Below are 20,320 nucleotides of genomic sequence, written 5' to 3'. Positions count from 1 at the left end.
TAGTGATTAAAACAGGAAATGATCCTTATTAAAATGCTTTTAAATGCATGGAATTTTTATCACATGTGGGATACATTTAAAAAAGAAAACAAAAACAGATCAACTTTTAGTTCCCGGGGAAGAAAACAATCAGGCAAATAGTTATTCCACTTAATTGAGGAAAAATCTATTCGCTGGAGAGTGAAAAGGCAGCCTACCATCATTTTTTGCTTTCCTTTAGGTGAGGCCCAAGTATTGGATGCTGTAACCAGTGAAAGCCGTGGTGCTGAGCCCCCTTACCCAGAAATTTTGGCCAACAGGATGATGGTTGTAGGGAGCTGAGGGACCCAGACTGGAGGAGTAGGGGACTTCATGATGGAATTGAGTCTTGCAACACAGAGTAGTCCCTGGACCAGCAGCATGGGCGTCACGGGGGAGCTTGTTAGAAATGCCGACTCTCAGGCCTCACCTAGACTTCTGGAATCTGCATTAGCATTTAACAAGGTCCCAGGGGGTTTCTCTGTGCACTGAAGTTTGAGAAGTGCTGCTACAGGGCAGACACCTTTGCAGAAACATAAAGCCGAGTCACAGTTTCTCCTCATATTTTATTTAGTATCTAACACCAAGATGGGTTAATTGTTTATGGTGCAATTTGGGGAAGATATCTGCTGAATTTGCTCCCTCTTAATTATTCTTTCTAATCTAATTCACAAGTGAGTTGAGGCGCTCTTTCTTCTTTTCCCTTCTTGCCTCTTTCCCCGTGGTCTTTGCACTTCTCTCACTTCTCTCTCCCCCGACCCCCACCCTTTACTGTCTGCCACTGACCCGCCTGGAAACCTGGCACAGCTAGCAGAGAAATTGAAGCTGTCAGATCCTCTGGTTCTGGAGCGACGTCGTGGAAGCACGGACCTGGAGCCAGACTGGCTAGTGCACCTTCGGAGGCGGCTCAAGGAGCTGGAGGTGAGTGGGGTTGGAGCCAGGTCAGTGGGGTGGGCCGCTTGTTTTCCTCTTGGCTCCTCTAGACACAGAGGAGGCAGGCACTGACCCCATGGAGCATCGTGGGGTCCTCCGTCACCCAGGAGGCTCGGTCTGACCCGGGAAGGGGTGGCACTCAGCTTCTTGGCTGCCGCCTCTCTCCTGTGTTTGCTTGTGAGACAGTGGGGCCCTCTTCCAATTCACCCTTGCCACACTCTCTGTGGTCCCAGAAAATACTTTTTATGACCATCAAAGCTTCCATCTCTCTGTTAGGAACAATGGATCACAGTGGACCCATGTCACTTTCATGTAATGTAGGGCAATTGCCTAAAAGACTTCCGGGCCTTTCCTTTTTGTTCTGACAATTGCAAAAGCTGCTGGTAGTAATTGCAACGGTAATTGGGACAGGCCTCCTCCGTTTTCTTTCTCCCACTTCTCTGAAGAGAGCACGGGGGAATTTTTTTTTTTTTAAAGATTTTATTATTTTATTTTTTTTCCCTTTTTCTCCCCAAAGCCCCCCAGTACATAGTTGTATATTCTTCGTTGTGGGTCCTTCTAGTTGTGGCATGTGGGACGCTGCCTCAGCATGGTCTGACGAGCAGTGCCATGTCCGCGCCCAGGATTCGAACCAACGAAACACTGGGCCGCCTGCAGCGGAGCACGCGAACTTAACCACTCGGCCACGGGGCCAGCCCCGAGCACGGGGGAATTTTTAAAGGCACACATGCACGGCCCTTACTCCCTCCATGCACTGCACGCTCTGGGGCCCACAGTTTGGTTCCTTCCACTTGCCCCTTCTCCTGGGAGACGATGGATGGCCCTGGTCTCCTGGTCCCTGCCTGTTCTGAGCAGACCCGAGGGACAGGAGGGCTGAGCCCCGCTCCCATGACCCTCCCAGTTTCTTTTTGGTTTAATTTTTAAACCACTGTTCCCTGTTCTTGTTTTTCTCTGTGTTGCTTAAAAGGATTGTACTTTATTTTAAATAGCCAGGAGATGCTGGGGATCCTTGTTCTGCTCACTCAGCTACTTTGGGAGCCACAGGAACAACAGGTACCCAAACTGACGAACTCAGTGTATAAATGGCTGACTCTTAGGATCTGATTATATGAGATAATGTACACGCCCTTCCCTTCCCAGAATGCCTTCCATGCGTGTGTCAGTCTGACCCTTGGTCCAGGCATCTTCTCCACACGGCTCCAGGGGCCACAGGCATCCTGACACTTGTAACTTCCTGTTTACTAGTTTCTGTTTCACATTCAGGTTTTAATACTTGTTGCACCATGTTGTTATCTAATTGTTTCACCTTCTCCCCAGCTGAATACATTTCTTGAGGCCAGAGATGGTGGATTATCTGTATTTCATGTTAGTGTTGGGGACCTAGAAGCTCTTAAGATGTTTGAGCTATCAATTTCCATATAAATGTGAAATATGTTTCAAAGTGTTTTCAACACATCCCTCCTTTCCCCTCAGCATGCCTCTGAGCGTGGCGTTGGGCAGACATTGTTACCCCAATTAATTCCGTGCCCTTTTCCCAAAGTACACTCCATGGTGACGTCAGGACGGCTTCATTTCTTTACTTGCAGTCATTTCCCAGCCTTTAGCACTTCCTTCGGGAATGAGCGAGGGCAGGCCTTGGTTTGTGTTCCTTGGCTTTGCTGCTCTGTCTCAGAATCTGTGCAGGTGAAGGGCTGGAGGAGAGCCAGGCTGGGTGTCTCTGAATGGCTGCTTCTGCTAGGAAGCAGCAGTGTCTCCTGTCACTCATCTGAGCAGGTGGGTTGGCTGCTGACACCATTCCCATGACCTTGGGGCAATCATTGAACACGTCCACACATTAGTCCGCCTCATCAGCAAAATGGCAGAGCCAGAATGAATATCACCAAGGTCCCTTCCAGGGCCGACGCTCTGATCCTTTGAAAGCAAAATCATCACTTCTGCAGTCTGACTTGAGTTTTAACTGGAAGCTTACTAAGTTTCAAATATCTAAGTCCATTAGGATATCTTTAAAGGAGAAAGTTTATCCAAAAATAAAAAAGTGTGGAGTTAAATGAGATGGTAATTTCTGCCTTCCCAACCCCCTGGTTTAAGGCTCAGAGATCATACAAGGCAGTGAGGGGAGTGATTTTGTCAACTTCCAGTCATAAGCAGCAAGGTGTTACAGTCACTGCTGTGTGGTACTTGCCATCAGAGTAATGGCAGCCACATTAAGCGGCCTGTCCTTGTGGTTACTTTCCAAAGAGGACACAGGCAGGAATGCTCATGTCCATGCAAAGGCCACCTTTCTGGTCTCACTTCTTCTTTGCCCTGTGTCCTTAGAAAACACTTTCTACCAGGATCTTTCGGGACTTCAAGGCCACTCAGAAGCCCTTGGGGACTGCTCGGCCCTGGGGCCAACACCGGAGCAGACGGGCCCAGCCTGGTCCAGCCCACAGCTGCACTTTCCCCTCCAGCCCAGCTCCTATCCAGCAGGAGGAGGTTCTGGGCAGATGGCAGTCCCAGTGCCTCTGTACTCAGTTCTCGAGACCCGTCTGCCAGGACCTGGTGGCAGCGAGGCAGTGACAGGGGCTCCTGGAAGAAGGGCCTGGGAGGAAACCCAGCAGATACACCTACCCTCTGGTAAGACCTGCCAGCAAGGCTGAAAGCCTTGAGAGAGAGGAGTCTTGAGGGGAGGACGCAGATAAGGAAGGTGCAGAGACTCAGGGGAGGAGGTGGGGTTGGAGCTGGTGAGACCTGAACAGTGGGTATGCAGATGACTGAGAGCCCATGGTGTGTCAGCCGCAGCGCTGGCACTCTGCATGCATCTGAGGGAGACTGCGCTCTCCGTTCCCGTCTGCCTCTACTGGGACAAGCATAGCAAAGCCAACGGCCGCCACTTGCACCCTTCCCCGGGATCACATGGTTCCTAGGAGAAGAGGCTACAGAGTGGAGAAGCCAAGAAAATGCCACCTGCGCCTCAGGCTGCAGTTGAGGCTGTGTCCTCCTTCTGAAGTCACCCTGCATCCAAGAGCTCACTGGCAGGGACTGCCAGGCGAGGCCCGTGCTTTTGTCCTGTCCTGTTTCTTCAGGCCCATCAGGCCTTGGACAGCAGGGGCTAAGTGGGGTGAGCAAGGCTGAGTGATGCCAGGAAAGTGCTGGAAACCAAGGAGGAGGATAAGGACCTTCTAAGAGAGGGTCCTGTCCAAGAGGGGAGACTCAGTTGGCTGGGGGTGGGCGGGTGGGGGAGGATCCCTGTGATGTAGCACGATGTGGCTCTGATTTCCATGATTCCCAGGGAAGGACCTTGGTGTTCAGGGTAGAGGTTGGGTGACCAGCATGTCCGGGGGCGGCTAGGATTGAGAGGGCCATGCACGTGGACTTCATGTTTACTGTGATCTGCTTGGGGTTTTGGGCTCAGAGCTCCAGCTGCTTTGCAGTTAGGAAAGCTGACAGTGTCCCCATCACCCTTCTTCACGATGGATGGAGAAAGCACAACTTCAAATCACTATTTTTGTTTGTGTTTTGTGCCACAGGAGAGAACACAGTGTCTCAAGAAACCTTCCAGCAGCCTGATGATCAAAATGGCATTTCCAAACCACAGGTGAGAGGACAAAGCTTAGGAAGCCCACCCGAAGCTTCAGGTTTTTTCCAGACGCCCTGCTTTCTTAGCCACACACAGACTCCTTCCTGGGCCTTGCACCAGCTCTGTCTTCCACATTGCGCCCTGTCCCTCCTGTTTCTTTCTACACGGCATCCTGAGAGGCGGGCAGGGGGCTGTGTGTTTATGTTCAATCTCACCCACCTGTGTCTATGCGGACAGCAGGGCTGGGCTTAGTTCTGGCCTCACAGATCTGTCCCCTCTGACACCTTATTGCTGTTGCACCAAACCCTCCCCATGCCCAAACCCTCGCCATGCCCTGCCCCATCATGGAAAATTCCTGGTATTTCTTTCTTTATTTTAATCTTTACCTTGCTTTATTTCAAAGAAAGATCTACAGTAGCTGTGTCTTTGCTCCTGAGTTAGGCTGTAAGGTCTTGGAGGTGACCGTGTCTAATCAATCATTCTATTCAGCTGTTGAATGAATGCCCTTCTTCCCCCAACAATGGGCAGTGCTGGTCCCAAATTTAAGAAGTTCTTCGGCTTTGCCTGGCTGGAGGGTGATTTCATGTAACTTTCTCAAGTAGTAACCGGGCTACAGGCCATAAAAAACTTTTATGCTTTACAATTTTTTTTCTGACTGAAAAAGTAGTATATTATTGTTATAGAAAACTTGAAAAATAAAGAAAAAGCATCCTATAAAAGACTCAAACATCTTTCATAATCCCACAGTCAAATATTTTGGTTATTTCCTTCCAACATTTTCCCCATATATATGTATGTATGTGTAAATGTATATATGCACATGTGTTTTTTTTTTTATTGTGGTGACATTAGTTTATAACATTATATAAATTTTGGGTATACATCATTATATTTCTATTTCTGTGTAGATTACATCATGTTTACCACCCAAAGACTAATTACCATCCATCACCACACACATGTGCCTAATCACCCCATTCACCCCCCTCCCTCCCCCTCCCCCTCAGGTAACCGCCAATCCCATCTCTGTCTCTGTGTGATTGATTGTTGTTGGTTTTTATCTTCTACTTATGAGTGAGATCATATGATATTTGACTTTCTCCATCTGACTGATTTTTGCTTAGCATATTACCTTCAAGGTCCATCCATGTTGTGACAAATGGTCAGATTTCATCTTTTTTATGGCTGAGTAGTATTCCATTGTGTATATATACCACATCTTCCTTATCCATTTGTCCCTTGCTGGGCAGCTAGGTTGCTTCCAAGTCTTGGCTATTGTGAATAATGCTGTGATGAACATAGGATCTTTATGCATTCTTGTTCTCATGTTCTTTGGATAAATACCCAGCAGTGGGATAGCTGGATTGTATGGTAGTTCTAGTCTTCATTTTTTGAGGAATCTCCATACTGTTTTCCATAGTGGCTGCACCAGGTTGCACACCCACCAGCAGAGTATGAGAGTTCCCTTCTCTCCACATCCTCTCCAATGCTTGTTATTTCCTGTCTTGTTAATTATAGCCATTCTGATAGGAGTTACGTGATACCTCATTGTAGTTTTGATTTGCATTTCCCTGATAGCTAATGATGTTGAACATCTTTTCATGTGCCTGTTGGCCATCCAGATATCTTCTTTGGAAATGTCTGTTCAGCTCTTTTGCCCATTTTTAAATTGGGTTGTTAGTTTTGTTGTTGTGGAGATGTATGAGTTCTTTATATATTTTGGATATTAACCCCTTATCAGATATTTGGTTTACGAATATCTTCTCCCAATTGTTAGATTGTCTTTTCATTTTGTTGATGGTTTCCTTTGCTGTATAGAAACTTTTTAGTTTGATGTAGTCCCATTTGTTTATTTTTTCTATTGTTTCTCTTGCCCAGTCAGACATGGTACTTGAAAATATGATGCTAAGACTGATGTCAAACAGTGTACTGCTGATGTTTTCTTTTAGAGGTTTCATGGTTTTGGGTCTTACATTCAAGTCTTTAATCCATTTTGAGTTAATTTTTGTGTATGGTGGAAGATACTGGTCTACTTTCATTCTTTTGTATGTGGCTGTCCAGTTTTCCCAACATCATTTATTGAAGAGACTTTCCTTTCTCCATTATATGTTCTTGGGTCCCTTGTTGAAAAGTAGCTGTCCATAGATGTGTGGGTTTATTTCTGTGCTCTTGATTCTGTTTCATTGATTTGTGTGTCTGTTTTTGGGCCAGTACCATGCTGTTTTGATTGCTGTAGCTTTGTAGTATATTTTGAAATCAGAGAGTGTGATAACTCCAACTTTGTTCTTTTTTCCTCAGGGTTGCTTTGGCTTCAGGGTCTTTTGTTGTTCCATAAAAATTTTAGGATTCTTTGTTCTATTTCTGTGAAGAATGTTGTTGGAACTTTGATAGGGATTGCGTTGAATCTGTAGGTTTCTTTAGGAAGTATGGACATTTTAACTATGTCACCTCTTCTGATCCAAGAGAATGGAATATCTTTCCATTTCTTTGTGTATTCTTCTATATCTTTTGTCAATGTTTTATAGTTTTCAGTGTACAGGTATTTCATCTCCTTGGTTAAGTTTATTCCTAGGTATTTTATTCTTTTTGTTACAATTGTAAATGGGGTTGTATTCTTAATTTCTATTTCTGCTACTTCATTGTTAGTGCATAGAAATGCAACTGATTTTTGTACGTTGATTTTGTATCCTGCAACTTTACCATATTCTTTTATTATTTCTAAATGTTTTCTGTTGGAATTCTTTAGAGTTTTCTATATATAAAATCATTTCTGCAAACAGTGACAGTTTTGCTTCTCCCTTTCCAATTTTCGTCCCTTTTATTTCTTTTTCTCGCCAGATTGCTCTGGCTAGGACTTCCAATGCTATGTTAAATAAGAGTGGTGACAGTGGGCAGCCTTGTCTGGTTCCTATTCTTAGAGGGATAGCTTTCAGTTTTTCTCCATTGAGAATGATATTAGCTGTGGGTTTGTCACATATGGCCTTTATGTTGTGTTACTTTCCTTCTATCCCCATTTTATTCAGAGTTTTTATCATAAATGGATGCTATATCTTGTCAAATGTCTCTGCATCTATTGAGATGATCAGGTGGTTTTTATTCTTCATTTTGTTAATGGGGTATATCACATTGATTGATTTGTGGATGTTGAACCCTCGCTGGAATAAATCCCACTTGATCATGGCGTATTATCTTTTAATGTATTGTTGTATTCGATTTGTTACTATTTTGTTGAGCATTTTTGCATCGATGTTTATCAGTGATATTGGCCTGTAATTTTCTTGTGTTGTCCTTCGCTGGTTTTGGTATCAGGGTAATGTTGACTTTGTAGAGTGAGTTAGGAAGCTTCCCCTCCTATTCAGTTTTTTGGAAGAATTCAAGAAGGATAGGTATTGTCTTCTTTGGATGTTTGGTAGAATTCACCAGAGAAGCCATCTGGTCTTGGACTTTTATTTTTGGGGAGGTTTTTGATTACTGTTTTGATCTCCTTGCAGGTGATTGATCTATTCAAATTCTCTATTACTTCTTGATTCAGTTTTGAAAGATTGTATGATTCTAAGAATTTATCTATTTCTTCTAGATTATCCAATTTGTTGGCATATAGCTTTTTGTAGTATTCTTATAATCTTTTGTGTTTCTGTGGTGTCTGTTGCAATTTTTCCTCTTTCATTTCTGATTTTATTTATTTGAGCCTTCTCCCTTTTTTTCTTGGTGAGTCTAGCTAAAGGTTTGTCAATTTTGTTTATCTTTTCAAAGAACCAGCTCCTAGTTTCATTGATTTTTTCCTTTTTTTTTTTTTGTCTCTATTTCATTTATTTCTGCTCTGACTTTTATTATTTCCTTCCTTGTACTAATTTTGGGCTTTGTTCTTATTTTTCCAGTTCCTTTAGGTGCACTGTTAGATTGTTTATTTGAGATTTGTCTTGTTTGTTGAGGTAGGCCTGTATTGCTATAAATTTTGCTCTTAGAACTGCTTTTGCTATATCCCATAAATTTTGCCATGTCATATTTTCATTTTCATTTGTCTCCAAGTATTTTTTGATTTCTCATTTGATTTCTTCATTGACCCAATCATTGTTCAGTAGCATTTTGTTTAATCTCCACATATTTGTGGTGATTTTCTTCCAGTATGTAATCTATCGGAGAATGTTCCATGTGCATTTGAAAAGAATGTGTATTTTACAGTTTTTGGATGGAATGTGTATATCTATTAAGCCCATCTGGTCTAATGTGTCATTTAAGGCCAATCTTTCCTTATTGATCTTCTGTTTGGATGATCTATCCATTGGTGTAAGTGGAGTGTTAAACTCCCCTATTATTGTGTTGCTATCTATTTCTCCTTTTATGCCCATTAATAGTTGCTTTATATTTACGTGCTCCTATGTTGGGTGCATAGATACTTAACAAGTGTTATATCCTCTTGTTGGACTGTTCCCTTTATCATTATGTAGTGTCCTTCCTTGTCTCATTACAGTTTTTGTTTCAAAATCTATTTTGTCTGATGTAAGTATTGCTACCCCAGCTTTCTTTTCATTGCCGTTTGCATGGAGTATCTTTTTCCATCCTTTCACTTTCAGTTTGTGAGTGTCTTTAGGTCTGAAGTGTGTCTCTTGTATGCAGCATATATGTGGGTCTTGTTTTTTTATTCAGTTGGCCACCCTATGTCTTTTGATTGGAGCATTTAGTCCATTGACATTTTTTTTAAGATTTTTTTTTTAAATTTTTTTTTTCCTTTTTCTCCCCAAAGCCCCCCAGTACATAGTTGTATATTCTTCATTGTGCGTCCTTCTAGTTGTGGCATGTGGGACGCTGCCTCAGTGTGGTTTGATGAGCAGTGCCATGTCCGCGCCCAGGATTCGAACCAACGAAACACTGGGCCGCCTGCAGCGGAGCACGCGAACTTAACCACTCGGCCACGGGGCCAGCCCCAAGTCCATTGACATTTAAAGTAGCTATTGAGAAGAATGTACTTATTGCCATTTTGTTACTTTTTTTCTGTGTTTTAGTAGTTCTTCGCTGTTCCTTTCTTCTTCTCTTGCTCTCTTCCCTTGTGGTTTGATGGCCTTCTTTAGTATTATGTTTGGATTCCTTTCTCTTAATTTTTTGTGTATTTATTATAGGTTTGTGGCTTGTGATTTACATGAAGTTCATATATAATAACCTACGTATATAGCAATCTTTATGAAGTTGATAGTCTCTTTAGTTTGACCTCTTGCTAAAATCTCTACTCTTTTACTCCCTTCCTCCCACATTTTATTTTTGACATCATGTCTATCCTCCTTTTCTGTTCATGTGTCTCTGTTACCCTCTTATCATGGAAATAGATAATTTTAGTACTTTTGTCTTTTGACCTTCATGTTAGCTTCATAGGTGGTTGATCTCCTTCCGTTACTGTATATTTGCCTTTACCAGTGATTTTATTGCTTTTTTTTGGTGATAATTTTCTTATTCCAATTTGTGGTCTTCTCTTTTCCACTTAAATAAGTCCCTTCAGCATTTCTTGTAAGGCTGGTTTCTTGGTGATAAACTCCTTCAGTTTTTGCTTATCTGGGAAACACTTTATTTCTCCTTCCATTATGAATGATGACCTTGCCAGGTAAAGTATTCTTGGCTATAGGTTTTTTTCTGTTCAATACTTTAAATATACTGTGCCACTTCCTTCTAGCTTGTAAGGTTTCTGCTGATAAGTCAGCTGATAGCCTTATGGAATTTCCTTTGTATGTAACTTGTTGCCTTTCTCTTGCAGCTTTTAGGATTCTCTCTTTATCTTTAATTTTTTTTTTAAGATTTTTAATTTTTTTCCTTTTTCTCCCCAAAGCCCCCTGGTACATAGTTGTGCATTTTTAGTTGTGGGTCCTTCTAGTTGTGGCATGTGGGATGCTGCCTCAGCATGGCCTGATGAGCGGTGCCATGACTGCGCCCAGGATTTGAACTGGTGAAACCCCAGGCTGCTGATGTGGAGCACATGAACTTTACCGCTCGGCCATGGGGCTGGCGCCTTTATCTTTAATTCTTGACATTTTATTTATAATGTGTCTTGGTGTGTGCCTCTTTGGGTTTATCCTGTTTGGTGCGTTCTGTGCTTCCTGTACCTGGAAGTCTGCTTCCTTCTGTAGCTTAGGAAAGTTTTCAGCTATTTTTTATTAAATAGATTTCTGCCCCTTTGTCTCCCTCTTCTTCTGGGACACCTGTAATACGAATTTTAGTGCACTTGATGTTGTCCCAGAGATCCCTTAGACTGTCTGTTCTTTTTAATTTTTTCTTTTATCTGTTCAGCTTGGGTGACTTCCTCTAGTCTTTCATCCAGCTTGCTGATCCATTCTTCTGTATCATCTACTCTGCTATTGAGTCCCTCTAGTGAATTTTTCATTTCCATTATTGTATTCTTCATTTCTGATTGGTTCTTTTTTTATATTTTCTAATTCTTTGTTGAAGTTCTCACTGTGTTCATCCATCCTTCTCCCAAGATCAGTGAGCAGCTTATGACTTTTTGTTTGAACACTTTGTCAGGTAGATTGCTTATTTCTGTTTCATTTAGTTCTTTTTCTGGAGTTTTGTCCTGTTCCTTTACTTGGAATGTACTCCTTTGCCTCCCTATTTTGCCTCTTTCTCTGTGCTTATATCTATGTGTTAGGTATGTCAGCTATATCTCCCAATCTTGGAGAGGTGGCCTTATGTAAGAGATGCCTTCTGAGGCCCAACAGTGCACTTCCCTCTCATCACCAGTTCCAAATGTTCCAGGAGTGTCCCTGTGTCGGCTATGTGTGTCCTTCTGTTGTGGCAGGGTTGCTCTTGCTGCAGGTGCCTGGGGAGGCTGGGCTGTCCCCCTGGCCAGCTGGTTGTAATGCTCAGTTGCATGTGGCTGCTGTGGACCCTTCAAACACTTTATTGTGTGTGGGAAGCCCCAGCACAGTTGACTGCAAGGTCTAATAGCACTTTCCTGTTGCAGTTTTTCTGTTAAGTCAGTAGGCCCCAGGGGGACTGGGTGCAAGGCTCAAGGGCTTACAATTGCTGCAGGCCTCTGGCCTGCAAGGCTGTTGTCAGCTCTCTCAGGATGAAGCTGAGTGGGGCCAACCTCAGGCATGGGAGCACCCCATTGTTTCAGCCTTTGGAAGGTGGGGCTGATCTGCTATATGGCTGTTTGAGAAGCACAAGTCTGCTGCAGCTGATAAGCCCCACTGCCCACAGGGCCAGACACCCTATCAACCCGGTCCTGCCCCATGCGTGTACCCCGACTCACTGAAGCAGACCCAGTTGACCCACTGCAGAAGCCCCACACACTCCACCAACACAGACTGGCTCCTCTTGCATGCCCTGCCAACAGAGGCAGACCCACTCACCTGGCTGCAGAGGATCCAGGCATCCAGCCAATGTGGGCCCACAAGTTGCCTGAGGGCTTGCTGTTAGGCGGGGCCATCCTAAGGGTGGGCTGCCTGCCTTGTCTGAGCTGGATTAAATTGGTGTTCTAGTGGGTGGGGCAGACTCCTGGGCTAACAGACCAGGGGAAGAACTCCAATGGCATCTTCCAGCATCTGTGTCAGCATGCCTGTACTAGGTCACAATAATGGCTGCCACCCATGTCTCAGACCCTGGGGAGGTCCCACCTCTCACCGTGATGCCTCCAGAGCCTGTCAAGTGAGTTTCTTTTCACCAAAGGACTGTGAACCTTTCTTGTGATTTTAGGTTGCTTTCTGAAACTGGTGAATTTGTCCGTGGGCCCTTTAAGAACTGGCTTTTCCCCTGATATGCCCGATAGATTTTCTAGGAGTACTCTCTATTGTAGTTAATAGCCAGAAAAGCCAGATATTGTGACCCTTATCTCGGTTGTGCTGAGTCCAAAAGCTGCTTATTGTGGTGATGTTCCCCGGCTCAGATCCCACCCCCGTCGTGTACCTTGGGATTGCTCCCTGCTGGCTGTGAGGTGCCGCAGTTCAAAGGGGACTTTGTTTCTCTCCAGAAGGGAATTTCTGCCTCTTCCACCTCAGTCAGCACTGTCCCTTGTTGTGGGGGTTTTTTCATCCAGTTTTCCGTTCTCTCAGGGGTAATTCTTCCAAGAGTAGTTGTAAATTTGTTGTGTCTGTGGGAGGAGGTGAGTTCAGAGTCTGCCCACGCTGCCATCTTGACTTAAATTCCTCTACGCATGTTTTTAAATTGTTAAGAACATGTTTATGTGGAAGCTTTATTTCCTATTTGTTATTTAATACTATATACTGAGATTTCTATGTCATTCATAAATATGATTTTTAAGGTTGGAATGATACAATCTATTGTATGAACGCATTGCCGTCCGCTCATTCATTTGTCCACACGTGCTGAGTTCCTCGGTGTGCCTCGCGCTGTTACAGGTGCTGGGGACACACAGGAACCAGACAGAGTCCACCCTCCTGGTGCTCCACTTAGTGGTGGTGACAGCAAGTGAACAGCTGACTCCTGGGGGTTTACCTAGATGGGGTGGCTGGGGGAGGCGTCGGGGGGAAGGCGTCTGGGAGGACGCCTCCAGCTAGGTCAGGCTGGGCCGTGGGCATGAGCCAGGTGAGTGTGTAGGAACAAGTGTTCAGGCAGAGGGAACAGCAAGAACAAAGGCTCTGAAATGGGACTGACCTGGTGCCATCAAAGAAGAGCAAGGGACTCAGTGCACTGAGAAGTGGGAAGCCACAGCGGGGAGCCCTAGGAAGCCAGGCCAGAGAGGTGGGGAGAGGCAAGACCACCCACCCAGGGCGTGGTGGGCCCTGCTGAGGAGCTCGGGTTTTCATTCTCATTCCCACATGCGGAGCTCTGATGCTAGTTCCTCATTCTCACATTGTTAAACCTTTCAAGTGCGTTGCTTCTTGTTTCCTTTTCTTTCTTTCCTCCTCTTTCTCTCTATCTACCTCTTCCTTCTTTCCTTTCTCTCATATAAAACACAGTGATGGAATCCTAGCATATAAACCCTTGTCTATTTCTTGAATTTTTCCATTAGGAGAAATTCTTAGAAGGAGAGCCAGACTGCTTAGGTTTGAATCCTTGCTCTGCCATTTACTAGCTGTGTGACCTTCAACAGGATCCCTAACCTTTCTGTGCCCTAGTTTTATCATACGTAAAATGAGATGATAATAATGGTACTGACCTCACAGGACAGTTGTAAGGTTAGATGAGTCACTATAGAGAAAGCACTTAGGACAGTGCTTGTACGTAGGAAATTCTCTGCTCAGAATAAAAACGAAAGCTTTTTCTATATTTGCCGAAGTGTTTTCCAAAGGTTGTACCAATTACCCCCCCTTTTTTTTTAAAAGATTGGCACCTGAGCTAACAACCGTTGCCAATCTTTTTTTTTTTCTGCTTTATCTCCCCCAACCCCCCCATACATAGTTGTATATCTTAGTTGTGGGTCCTTCTAGTTGTGGCATGTGGGACGCCACCTCAACGTGACCTGATGAGCAGTGCCATGTCCGCGCCCAGGATCCGAACCCTGGGCCGCCGCAGCGGAGTGCGTGAACTTAACCACTCGGCCACAGGGCCGGCCCCCCAATTACCCTTTTTTTGAGAGTGGGAAATGTAAATACAACACAACAGGGCAAATGTAGTATGATTCCACTTATACGCGGTACCTAGAATAGGCAAATTTATAGAGACAAAAGAGTAGAGGTGACTGGGGCTGGGGGAGGGGAAATGGGAAGTTGGTGTTTAATGGGAATAGAGCGTCTGTTGAGGTTGATGACAAGTTCTGGGAATGGATTGTACAACATTGTGAATATACCAAGGCCACTGAATTGTACACTTCAAAATGGTTAAATTGGTAAACTTTATGCTATGTATATTTTACCACAATAAAAAAGTTAATATAAAGGGATGTGGGCACACTGTACTCCCCTCTGGTGCATTTATTCACAGTTGATCCGGAGTAGGTCTGTTAGGAAGTGAGCTCTCGGATGAGTCAGGTCCAGTGGTTGGTGCATTCTCTGCTTGGGTTCATGGGTCCCTGTGGAGTGTTTCCTGGCTCTCTTCATCCCTAGCAGTTCCACACCCCCTGCTCCAGGCCTTGGTGTGGTTCTGGAAACCTTGTTTCTGGGGAGGTTGCACAGCGAACAAAACCCCATAGGATTAGGGATAATATGAGGGCTGGGTTTGGGCTCTGGCCCTGTGCTGAGACCGTCAGCAGATCGTCTCTCATGGCTGAGCCCTGCTCTGTCACCAGTAAATATGATCCTGTAAGACGATTCCCCCAATTTATTGAGCAGGTCAGGCGAGGGAGTACACAGAAATGCGCCTTTGGAGCCTGTCAAGTGTTACACAAACGTTAGTTCTTATTTTCTTTAATTCCAGGCACCACTGATTCCCAGAGCACGAAATATTTCCGAGAGTTCCACCATTTCATTCAAGGAGGATGAGGAGGAGTCCTCCAATGAGGCAGATAAAAAATCTTCCCAAAATACTGCACACAGCGAAAAGCCAGGAGACGTGAAAGGGAACACGAAGGTGGGGGACTTCCTCTTCTCCTCCCTTCATTTCCCTCCCAAAGGGTGGAGTGGACGTGGGAACCTGGGCTTTGGTTGTGTCCCCCCACTGTCTCACCACCATCATGTTGGGGGGGTTAGTCTCGTATTTAGGGGGAGAAGCAAACCTGTGGGCCATGAAACTTCCCCTTCCCTTCCAGAGCTCAGGGTTTGGCTGGTTCAGCTGGTTTCGCTCGAAGCCCACCAGCGTCGTGTCCCCCTCTGGAGACGAAGACTCATCTGACAGTCCCGACTCGGAGGTAGCTTCGCTGGGGGATGGGAAGCCTCCTCCCCTGTGGGCCTTCAGATGAAGTGTCCTCAGCACTTGGGGCACCCAGAGCTGGCATAGACTCTACGATGGGAGATTGTGGGAAATAAATTTGTCCTGTGAGGGGAAAGGCAGATGACGAAAGGCCTTACAAGTTAGGATGAGGAATATTGACTTTAGAGGGCTGGCAGTAGTTTGGATTGTTGAGCAGAGAAGTGGCGCGAAGAAAGTGGAGTTTTGGGGAGAGGACCCAGCAGCAGGCTGTGAGGGGAGGCCACCGTTGTGTGCGCTGCAGGAATCCAAGCAGGAGGACGTGACTTTGTTAACCTCCAGTGCTGCCTTTCTTTCTTCACTAAGTAGGAGACCCCCAGAGCATCTTCTCCTCCCCAGGCTAGCCCGGGCCTCTCATTGACACCTCTCCCAGGGCCCCAGTCTCTGCTGGGCACCAGCGCCTTCTCCAGGGGCACAGGTACCACCAATCCCATGTCCTCTGGGCTGTCTGTGGTCCTCTCTGTGCTCCCTGGGGGTGGAGGGTACCTTCTGGGAGTAGGGACTCTTCAGTCCTGAGCAGTGGAAACAGGTCTGACCCATTGCTTTCTAGGTGAGGGTGAGGTCCGAGGATCAGCGTCCAGTGGGGGAACAGCCGAGGCCACTGGGAGTGGAGGCTTGTCTGGGCCTGAGGTGAGCAACCCGTAGGCTAAGCCTCGGCCCCTCCAGATGCCTGTGTGTGTCAGGACTGAACTTTCAGCCTGGCCTGGAGGTGCCACCCTGTGAGGGCCTGACTCACGGGGGACACGGAGAGAGCTTTTGTGTTAGTCTGCTAGGGCTGCCATGACAAGACGTCACAGACTATGCAGCTTCAACAACAGAAATTTATTTCCTCACAGTCTGAGGCTGGAAGTCCAAGATCAAGGTGTCGGCAGGGTTGGTGTCCCCTGAGGCCTCTCTCCTTGGCTTACAGATGGCCGTCTTCTCCCTGAGTCTTCACATGGTCTTCCCTCTGTGTCTGTGTCCAATCTCCTCTTCTTATAAGGACACCAGTCACATTGGATTAGGGCCCACCCCAATGACCTCGTTTTACGTTAGTCACCTCTTTAAAGACCCTGTCCCCAAATACATTCTGAGGTACTGGGTTAGGATTTCAACATAGGAAGTTTTGGGGGAACACGATTTAGCCCATTACTGCTTCCTTAGGTGGAGTCTGGAGAACGGCCTCTCTCCCTGTGCCAGGAGGGGCCAGGGTTCACTGGCATCCTTAGCAAGGGCTGCGATAAACTCTCAATGAATTGTCCACACTGGTATGGTTTTCATGCTGAGTGTTAGGAAAACGTTTTTATTTCTTGTGGTCTGGTTAGAGCACTCTTGTAGTATATTAAGCCTTTCATGAATATGATATTACTTTTTATGATGCTATTAATATAATTTCTTTCTTCTCATGTGCTCCAGCAGCACCTGAGCCTCTGCAATGCCACCCCACACCCTGGGGTCAGCGGTGCCCGGGTCATTGAGCCACGTTTGCTTGAGATACCCTGAGTTGTATCAAGAAACCCTTCCCACTTGCATCTCTTGGCCAATGTTGATGCTCAGGGAAGCCCTTGACGTTCTGGAATCTGGGAAGTGGCGACTGATGGCACTTTCTATTGTTTTCCATCACAGGGTGTCTCCTCTGAGCTCTGCTTCAACCCTGGGCTTCTACCTCCCTCGCCTGCCTTGAAAGGGGCTGTTCCTCTCTACAACCCATCTCAGGTCCCCCAGGTAAGGAAGCCCTGAGGGAGGGGGGTTAGGGGCACAGGCTTCAGATTAGGGAGAACTGGGTTTACAATCCTAGTTTATCACTTCCTCCGTGTGAGTTCTTGAGCAATGACTTAACCTCTCTAAGTCTCAGTTTCTGCATCTGTAAAATGGGGTTGGTGCTTGCTACCTCACAGGGTAGTAGTGAGGATTAAATGGGAGCATGTATGTGAAGGGTCTGGCTCATAGAAGATGCTCCATAAAGGTTGCTATGATTAATATTGCTTTTGACCTTTCATAAGTCTCAAGACTCAAGAGACACAATTGGTGTTGGTATCACTGGAGTGGTTGTGTTGTCCCTCTGTCCTGGGCATGGAGGGATCATTGCAAACTGTGAGAGAAGCGGAACTCCCTGTTTCTCAGTGAGCTGGGGCAGACTGATCGCTCCAATGCATCATTTGGCCTCCCCCTTCATAAGATCCACCTTCTTTCTCCATATTTAAGACGGCGTTGGGGGAAAGTGAATAGTTAGCACACCACCACGGGAAGCCAAAGGCAGCTGCTGTTCTAGACGCTCAGGATGCCCTAGCTCAATGCAGCCAGGCAGCCCCAGTGGAGTCATGCTTGGGGCAATAATCTGATGCAACGTTTGTTGTTTTCCAGCTCCCCACAGCTACCAGCCTGAACCGGCCGAATCGCCTAGCTCAGCGCCGCTATCCAACCCAGCCGTGAGGAGAACGGCCACCTGTCCCAGGCTGGTCTCCCTGAGGCACAACTTTAATGTTGCTCTCCTTTCCTAACCTCCCAGCCCCTCTGCCATACTGGGGCCCCCAAGAGGGTGGTGCTAGCCTATTGCCTCCCCTGGGCATGGAGAAGGCAAGGGGACAGGGTCTCCCAGTACACAGCTCAGGCCAGTCTCCTAAGATTAGCTTCAGAACCACGGAAGGTACTTCATCAGATGGAAAAGCTGAGTATAGCAGCAGCCTGGGGGTGAGCAGAATGCCATGGCGGCAGCTTTTGGGTGGTGGCTTCCGATCCTCAGGAAAGTCAGAGCCTACGAATACCACTGCTGGGATCAACGATGACACCGCTGGGCTCTGCCGCAGGAAATTATTGAGGGGGAGGCGCTTAGAGCAATATTCTAAATGAACTTTGCCTCCTCCCTCAGTCTTAGTTATAGACTGATTCACGGCTCTAGTTAGCAAAGTTTTTATCCTGAAACTTGGTTGGCACATCCTGTCATCATTCTCTCTCCAGTGACATTTCAGCAGTTTCCCTCTTGGTCCCAGTTTTGTGCACATTTTTTATGTGGTTCAGATTAATTATATTTCTCTCACTTTCTTAGCTGGTCCTATTTTTTCACATTCTGGCAACTGGCTATCAAGTTAGATTGCTGTAGGCATCATATCGTCATGGTAACTACTGAACCTAATGATGCAGATGGATGGAACATCAGTATAATAAACGATGGAAAATGTTTCCTAAAAATTCACTCCTTCCAGAAGAGAGGAGGAATAAGTGCCTGATATTGTTAATACCTCCCTTTCTACCTCAGGCCTTTGCAAATTGATGTTCGGAGGGTCACTGGAGCCAGAGGGAGGGGGGAGACCTCTTGGAAATTTCCATTTCTCCTTTCAAACCCAAAATAGGAATGACTCTTGCTGTTTGTCAGATTTGCTGAAAATTGCTCCTCACAAAGAACATTTTTTTGCATGTGTAATTGTACATACAGGTTTTGTACTCTAATGTACTACGGTTCTGATGTCAATGGTGATTAAACCAGATAATTTTATAGCAAAGGCTTGTCTCTGGCTGGTTTTTTGCAGAGGGAGAGGACAGAGTGAGTGTGTTCTGAAGTCTTTCTGGAAATGGTTCCATTGTGTGATAAGGAGCGAATGGCTGGAAAGAGCCCTTTGTTAACAAAGAATCTAGGGACCGGTCTCTTAACTTGCAAGTCTGTTCTAATGTCGTTTTTTCAATTAAAAAAAATACGGACAAAAGCTCCTCTGATGCAAATTAGTCATTCCATTAACTAAACCGTGCCTATTGTGTTCTCTAAAGAGTTTATTCATCTCTCAGATTAAATTAGGAAATGTAGGCATAAGTATTTTGCACTTAGAAGGCCCTCAGGAAAGGCTTCCTTAACAGACTGCTACTCCTTGGGATGTTATGCTGACACCCAGTGGTGGCACTGTGGCAGTAGGATGTGAGTTTTGTAGGAACCAAGCTGTTTAGACTTGAATCCTGGCTCATCCACAGTTCACCTTGCAGCGTTGGGCAAGGTGACCTAACTGTCCTGTGCTTCAGTCCTGCTATGTATAAAATGAGATGATAATTACAATCATACCTACCACGTAGGGAGCTTCCAAGAATTAGGTGAGTCAAGGGCTTAGAAAAGTTCCTGGTACGTGCTGAGCACTCTAAGCATTTATTATTAGTATACAATCTACTGAGTAAACTCTTGACTGTCTTGTTGCCCACCAGATTAAACTGTGGACCCTTCATTCCTGGTATAGGTGTATAACGGGAATAATAATTTAAAACTGCTTTGCAATATGCGTCCTTATTACTAAGCCAGTTTTTCTTCCTGCATCCCATCTGCCACCCATGCTAGGCCATGTGGCTCAGTGCCCGTGGGAACAATGACGTAGGGGAAGACCTACCCCCTGCAAAGGAGCACTTTGGAGGAGGAGAGGGAGGACGAGAGAGCGGGGCAAAGACGTGCGATGCCTGTGTCCTCACTTCCTCCTCCTGTTGGGATGATTGATGGAAAACCAGTGGCCACAGTGTCCACAGAGCAAGCGCTCTGCTCAGTTACTTCCCAGGCAAGGTACACAGCAGTGAAGAAATTTCTGAGGGGGAATGTCAGGGGGTTTTATGCACAAGAAAGGGAGGAGGTCACGGTATTGATGCTAATTCTTGACTGAAAGCTTGGACTCTGGCAAAGTCAGAGTGCATCCCTGAATCAGTGTGTGATTGGCTAAGACGAGTCCTGTTGTTCATTGGTCATTTGGGTCCAGTAAGGGTCTGACGAACCCGGGTCACTTGGAGTTCTTAGTTGTTTGTCAGTTTTAGTGGTGGTGAGGTTGCTAAGGGTCATGACCATTTTACAGTTTCAGCTGGTTAAAACCAGTTGTGGTGAAACAAAGCAAGTACAGCTATAAGAGGAGAATTTTTTTCTGCTTTACAAGGTAGAAGCTTGGGGAGTAGGGGAGGTTGTGATGGAAATCTGCTGCTAGGGGTGGGAGCCTGAGAGCACTGGGCTCGTGGCCCCCTTCCGCATCCATGACTGGGGAAAGGCTGCAAGCCTTGAGCAGAAGCTGGCTTTGCATTGGCACTTTG

General features: G+C 45.8%; 1 protein-coding gene across 16 annotated transcripts in view; it reads left to right on the top strand.

The window, feature by feature from the left end:
- SEC16B (SEC16 homolog B, endoplasmic reticulum export factor) overlaps window positions 1-18,777 on the top strand; it is a 70,742-nt gene extending 51,965 nt beyond the window's left edge. For 8 of the 16 annotated variants that reach the window (XM_070591598.1, XM_070591608.1, XM_008526156.2 and 5 more), the window contains exons 17-26: window positions 826-939; window positions 1,941-2,004; window positions 3,268-3,567; window positions 4,461-4,528; window positions 14,810-14,962; window positions 15,141-15,239; window positions 15,608-15,716; window positions 15,849-15,928; window positions 16,904-17,002; window positions 17,642-18,777. In XM_070591598.1, the coding sequence (XP_070447699.1) occupies window positions 826-939; window positions 1,941-2,004; window positions 3,268-3,567; window positions 4,461-4,528; window positions 14,810-14,962; window positions 15,141-15,239; window positions 15,608-15,716; window positions 15,849-15,928; window positions 16,904-17,002; window positions 17,642-17,710 (1,155 nt within the window). In that variant the 3' untranslated portion in view covers window positions 17,711-18,777. The remainder of the gene's footprint in view (window positions 1-825; window positions 940-1,940; window positions 2,005-3,267; window positions 3,568-4,460; window positions 4,529-14,809; window positions 14,963-15,140; window positions 15,240-15,607; window positions 15,717-15,848; window positions 15,929-16,903; window positions 17,003-17,641) is intronic. The other 8 variants (XM_070591603.1, XM_070591602.1, XM_070591609.1 and 5 more) reach the window with 2 other exon arrangements.
- Window positions 18,778-20,320: the final 1,543 nt, after the last annotated feature.

The sequence above is a fragment of the Equus przewalskii genome, chromosome 23, assembly GCF_037783145.1.
Source record: "Equus przewalskii isolate Varuska chromosome 23, EquPr2, whole genome shotgun sequence".
NCBI classification, from domain to species: Eukaryota; Metazoa; Chordata; class Mammalia; order Perissodactyla; family Equidae; genus Equus; species Equus przewalskii.
The sequence above is the reverse complement of the archived record's forward strand: the minus strand, read 5'-3'. Positions and strand labels throughout refer to the sequence as shown.